We start from the raw sequence: 6,141 nt of genomic DNA, 5'->3' as shown, positions 1-6,141 counted from the left end.
GAAACGATCGGTCTGTGCAAGAAACTGAACAGTATTTATATCATTTATTACCTCTGATTTACTGCAATGTCTGAACCGTCCTGAGCGCATCCTCACAGCCGGCACGTGATGCGACTTCTTCTTGCTTTACGGCGGATCGCAGACTTATAAGTGCATTACTGCCACCTATCTCTCAAATGGACCATTGACACTCCTAATTGAGATTGTAGATAGAGTATCAATGGTCTATTTGAGAGATTTACCCGCAGGGTTTAATTTGGTTTTGTTTGTGTATGTTTTTTTGACTCTCAAAGCCGTGATTCCATTCACCTCCATTATATGACTGACAGACTGCAACGGTTTGAGTTAAAAATCTCCGTTTGTGTTCTACTGAAGAAACAAAGTCACCTACATCTTGGATGCCCTGGGGGTAAGCAGATAAACATCACATTTTCATTTTTGGGTGAACTATCCCTTTAAAGATGGAATTATGGAATATTTTCCCATACTCCATAATTGGAGAAAAGTCTAAATTTACAGAGCCATATACATATGTGTAATGAACACACGCTAATGATCTAGGATGCACTAATTGTAATCTACCATACTATTTAAAATGCATATAAAATCCATTTGGAATTACACAGATTTAACATAAACTAATTTAATAAAACTTAATGTGATGTATATTTGTCTGTCACGTGTAAATAAAAACAGGTCCGATTTCTGCACTCAAATAAATCATGACTATTTTTAATAACTGTTTGCATTAACTGTTCAATTTTATATAAATAATCATATATTTATATTTGTAATCATTTTATTTTATACTTTTACATAATTTCCATATAATTTTTATATTAATTTGGCATCTGTTTGATTTTAATTAATGTTTTTTAAAATGATGTTTATATATTTATAGTATTTATAGTAATTTCTCAGCCAAATTTGATGTGCGATTAATTTGCGATGTATGTATGTATATATTTGCATGTGTTTAATATTATATTTAATATTTGTAATCATTATTTTCTTAAATATTCATTAAAATAGCTTAGAATCTGCATAAATCTGTTCATTGTGAAAACAATTACATTTATTCAGTTAAACGGTACGAACATGTCTTGCCATAAAATATGGTAATACCTGTGGAAAAATATATTCAATTAGTCAGAATGTATGAGAATAAAACTGAGTTCATCATTTATGTGTAACTGACAAATATGCGTCACATTAAGTGTATAATCCAAATGCATGGAAATTTTATATGCAATTCAATTACATGAATCTTAAAATTTGAATGTAGGATTCATACTACGTATTTCTCCCTTTATATTACAGAAAGAGTAAAGAAAGCATGCTATTCTGGATATAAAAGAAGGGATTCTGGGTTAAATGCAGTCAAACAGCCTGGCTTCAGTGTGGCGTCTCCCTCTGCTGGTTCTCACTGCTCACTCAGGGCATTTTTGACTGATGATGACTTTATGCTGGCAGTAATGCTCGTGATTTTCTCCTCTGTGGTTGCAGCTTCATTCTCCCTCTAAAAGTAGAGATTTTAGGATGGTCATTTACAGACATTACAATCACTTGCTGCTAAACGCTTCATTGTGTGTTGCGTCAGCCTCGCTATAATTACCCTTGATTTTATACGGCTGCAGATGAGCTTTAACGCAGATTTAATGTGTTATGCTTTACTCATTAAAATAGTCGCTCATTGTAGATTAGAGAGTAATTAGACAGAAAGCTGTGTGTGTGGTTATGAACACTATTTTGTGTGTCGTCCGTCAGAACTGATCTGTGTTCAGACTTTTATTGTTCAACAGGATTTAGTGCTGCAAAAACAAACCGACCAATCAGAGGCTCCACTGTGCTCGATGAGGTCATCAAATACTTATATATACTTAAATAGAATTAGTGTAGAACAGTTTAAAAGCCAAAAAGTGAGGAAAGTTTCATAATCGACTAAAGTGTGTGTGTGTGTGTGTGTGTGTGTGTGTATATATATATATATATTATTTTTTTTGTGTTGTATGTCTGTGTGTGTAGATCATGCAGCAGATGAGTGATCATAAATATGATAAGCTGACGCTTCCAGATGATTCGGCTGCAAACTGCATCCATGCAATGACACACATCTCTTTATGAGGCTTTGTGATGGTGTAATGTTGCTCTCGCGCGTTTGGATGTTAACGTCATGAGCTCTGGATTACACAACGCTTCTGTGCGTTCATTAAAACCCAAAAACTGTTCGTGAAGATTACTGCATTGAATGTTATCACATTTTTGAGAGCTTTACAGTTGGATATTGGATAAATGGTACACTCATGAAAACATTGAGCTGGATCATTGGCTGTCATTCATAAAGCACGAAGTAAAAATAAAGATAAAGTAATTGTTGCACTTTTGAAGTGTGTGTACATATATGTGTATATGTATGTGTGTGTGTGTGTGTGTGTGTGTGTATTATGAAATATGCATAAGACTTTAAAACTGTAGGTAATATTTAAAACATACTAAAAGCAATTACCAAAAAATATGTATAACTAGACTGAAATGTTTAATTATCCAATAATCCAGGGATGTATAAATGAAACCAAAAATGTGAAAGATTTAATCATTTTTTCTATGAAGTATAATATTTTACATAAATATTATTTCTTATTTATATAGTATTTATCTATTAATAATATTTCACATAAAAAGACACAATTTCATGATGTGCTCAGAATTTGATTTAAATTTAATTCAGTAATTTATTTTAAATTATATTATTTATATTTATTAATGCATTTATATATATATATATATATATATATATATATATATATATATATATATATATATATATATATATATATATATATATATATATATATATATATATATATATATATATCTTCTTCTTTTTTTTTTTATAAAACCAAAAATATGAACGTTTTAGTTAGAGCATTTGTTTATTTTAAAATGAGTTCAGTAATTTATTTGATATTATATTATATTAATTAATACATTAATGTGTACAGGTGTTTGAGAAGCTGAAGGATCACATGCTCATCCCAGTGACCAATCAGGAGAAAGCGAAGGTGGATGGAGGGCTGACCTGCTGCTCGGTGCTCATTAACATGAAGAAGAACATCTGAACCACACGCAGAAACACTCAAATAAAATAAATCAGATCGTTTCATCTGAAGGGAAGACAATATAGAACTTATTTCAGGTCTCAAACCTGTTGCTTTATCATATGTGAGGAAAATAAAGTACATTTATTTTTCTAACCAGCAACATTGTGGTCTCCAGACCATACTGACTAGTTTAACCGGCTCGGTCAGGATGCCCCTCTAGCTATTGACTTTTTTTTAGCAACAGTGAGTTAAAACTATTACAATTGTTATAAAATCTAATTTGCATGACAAAAATTGCCCTAAACCTCAAAATGTAGCTGTAAACTGCTAAAATCATCTGGATCCAATCAGAACGACTGAACTGAAAGAGTTTATCACGTTTAACGTTCATCAAGCCCCCAAAAAAGCCTGTTTTTAAACAGTGAACGCTGATTTTGTGTTGCGTAGATTGCAGGTCGTCACGTTCATAAATAGTTTTATAGAGCATTTGAACTGTGTTTTCTGGAAACAAATATCCGCCGACTGCGCAGATGTGATGTGTGAAACAAGCCATAGTGAAGTGCTTTTACGGAGTAATTGAAGCAACAAAAAAACAACCTTTTTATAGATTTATTTTTAAGTACAGTTCTTTTGTTCGTTTGTCCTGCCGTTGTAATGGCAGAAGCCAGATAATAACAAATATGCCCTAAGAACGTTTTGCTAACATTCCCGTTAAGTTATTAATAAACCATATTTTCTTTAAATTAAAATTAAAAAAAGAAAATTACAAACTTTTTTTTTTCTTGGTTATGTGAACATAAGAGAAAACATTACATTTGCGGAAACGTTCTTTTTGAAAGTTCTCTGAAACGATTAAGTTGTAACATTTAAAAAAAAAACATTGGATGAACAACCAATTAAAACATTTCAGAATTTTTTTTTTCATGAATAATGTTTTAGTGCTGACGTTATTAAAGACCAGATAACTTTGAACAAGCGTTCTATTAACATTCTGTTAACTTTAGGAGAACCTTGCCAGAATGGTCTCTGTTAGATGGAAAAGTGTTTAGTCTAGTATGTATCTAGTATGTGTTTAGTCTAGTCACACAATTTTTGTGTGTTAACCAGAAAAAGAGGTTGATGTTGACAATCACCAGTCAATAATAATAGGTCAGATTGAGGACAATGCATTGTGGGATACAGTATTGCAGATGTAGCAGGTCATCCAGGACTATGCGGACTATGCAATCTTTACATACCGCAGAAATAGAGTAGTATGCAAGTGGATGCTAACATAGTCACGGTTTCACGATCCTCAGGTGCTGATTGGACGTCCTTCCTCACTGTGACGTCCAATTAAAAGTTTGCCAACATCTATGTAATTAAACTGCACACCAGTATTGGTGCATGCTACCTTGACACCACGGACAACTTGTTGCATTAGCGTAGTGTTAGCACCCAGCTAAATAATTACCATTAACAACAATAACTCATTAGCATCATACATTTAAAACCTGCTGTGGTTGCAGCTTCACTCTTCACAACTTTACGATAACTAAATGTTGTTAGAAAATCGTAAATTGTCCGGTGCAATGAATTATGGGTAATATTAGCTGAACAATCAAGCATGGATGTGTTGTATGATGATTTGGGACACTTACTCTAATTGTAAACCATTCGGAATGGAAAGCGTGTATATATAGGGCTAGCGTTTTAATGTTTCTGGTGGGGTTTTCTGTGGAAGCTTGTTTCCACCACAGGATTAAAAAAATAAAAAGGTAATTGACTTTTCAGACCCCCTTAGCGACTTTTTTCCAAAAAAGCAACTAGCGACAAATCTAGCGACTTTCTTGGACAAACCTTATTTAGTTTCTGAGACTCTCCGGTAGTGCCGCGCGAGCGCTTGCTTTCCCAGCGTGCAGCACTTTCAGTTAAAAAAAGATATTCTTCTAACGCTATTTTACATGCAAGTATAGCCGAAATCACAGCACAGCAATTGTCTTAATCGTATGTGTATTTGATTTCATTAGACAATGTCGTGATTAGGATTTTAGTGCAGATTAATCTTTGAGAGCAGGTTATGTAGTCTTAATGGACCGCATTTCAGTCACTATAATATTCATTCCGTTGTCTGACAACAGAAACCGTAAAACACATTAATAAAAACAGTTTTATTGAGAATTTGGCTGCATTAAAATGCAGTACGTGAGCGCGGGTGAGGCAAGACGATACGAGGCACTGACGTCATGAATATGCTAATTAGCGTTTTAGCGACTTTTCAGCCGGGGTTTAGTGACTTTCCGTTGAAAGAAGCTGGCAACACTGGCGGGAACAGGCTTCCATAGTTTTCTGCGTGTGACAGTTAGCTAAAGTTGCTAATCTGCCTAGCTGTGCATTTAGCGTTGACAAACTATTTCTCTTTCACATCTCGCCTTTCAGTTTAAAGTTTTTTACGCTAAGTGTTTTAGGATTCGCCGAATTGAAGAGACAGCGTCTGTCGTAATGCTTCAGTTTGTTTCACCTCTTGAAAGGAAAATGAAGATTTAACCCTTTAACTGTCGCTCACATTTTTGAACACAGACGTGAAAGTGCACTGTCCAAACTTACATTTTTATAATTCATGAACGAAAACATTTTGTAACATGATATTGATGTACCATTTTCATGGTAATGCAATGTTTGATTTTAAAATGGGTTTCAAAGGATGAATTTTGAGATTTAAAGTTTTCAATTGATATATAATTTCTGATGATTTCTAAAGTGTGACTTTTTTTGACAAAGGTCAGAACTCCTGATATGATGTAGATTTTTGAGGTGCACTCTTGTCATAAATTAATCTATTACTTTTCCTACATAATTTTTTTACAAAAACATTGGTAAAAAATCTATTTAGGAGTCTTAGACCTTTCCAACGATATATAGTTTGTCATGATTAGATTAGGATTTAATTGTAATATAGTGAAGTAAACTTAGGCGTCCCACAGAGGGGACGGGTGACAGTTAAAGGGTTAAAGCTCAGAGACACAGGCTTGCGCCTATAAAACTGGATTTAGAGTTGTCC

At 33.5% G+C, this 6,141-nt stretch overlaps 1 protein-coding gene across 1 annotated transcript in view; it reads left to right on the top strand.

Moving 5' to 3' along the window:
* The window catches only part of ddah1 (dimethylarginine dimethylaminohydrolase 1), an 81,439-nt gene extending 78,320 nt beyond the window's left edge, over window positions 1-3,119 (top strand). The window contains exons 5-6 of the mRNA XM_016256913.1: window positions 2,026-2,100; window positions 3,003-3,119. Of these exons, the coding sequence (XP_016112399.1) occupies window positions 2,026-2,100; window positions 3,003-3,119 (192 nt within the window). The remainder of the gene's footprint in view (window positions 1-2,025; window positions 2,101-3,002) is intronic.
* The last annotated feature ends 3,022 nt before the right edge of the window (window positions 3,120-6,141 follow it).

The sequence above is a fragment of the Sinocyclocheilus grahami genome, unplaced genomic scaffold, assembly GCF_001515645.1.
Source record: "Sinocyclocheilus grahami isolate Dianchi unplaced genomic scaffold, SAMN03320097.WGS_v1.1 scaffold1488.1, whole genome shotgun sequence".
NCBI lineage: Eukaryota > Metazoa > Chordata > Actinopteri > Cypriniformes > Cyprinidae > Sinocyclocheilus > Sinocyclocheilus grahami.
Note: the sequence above shows the minus strand (reverse complement) of the source record. Positions and strands in the feature narration are given on the sequence as shown.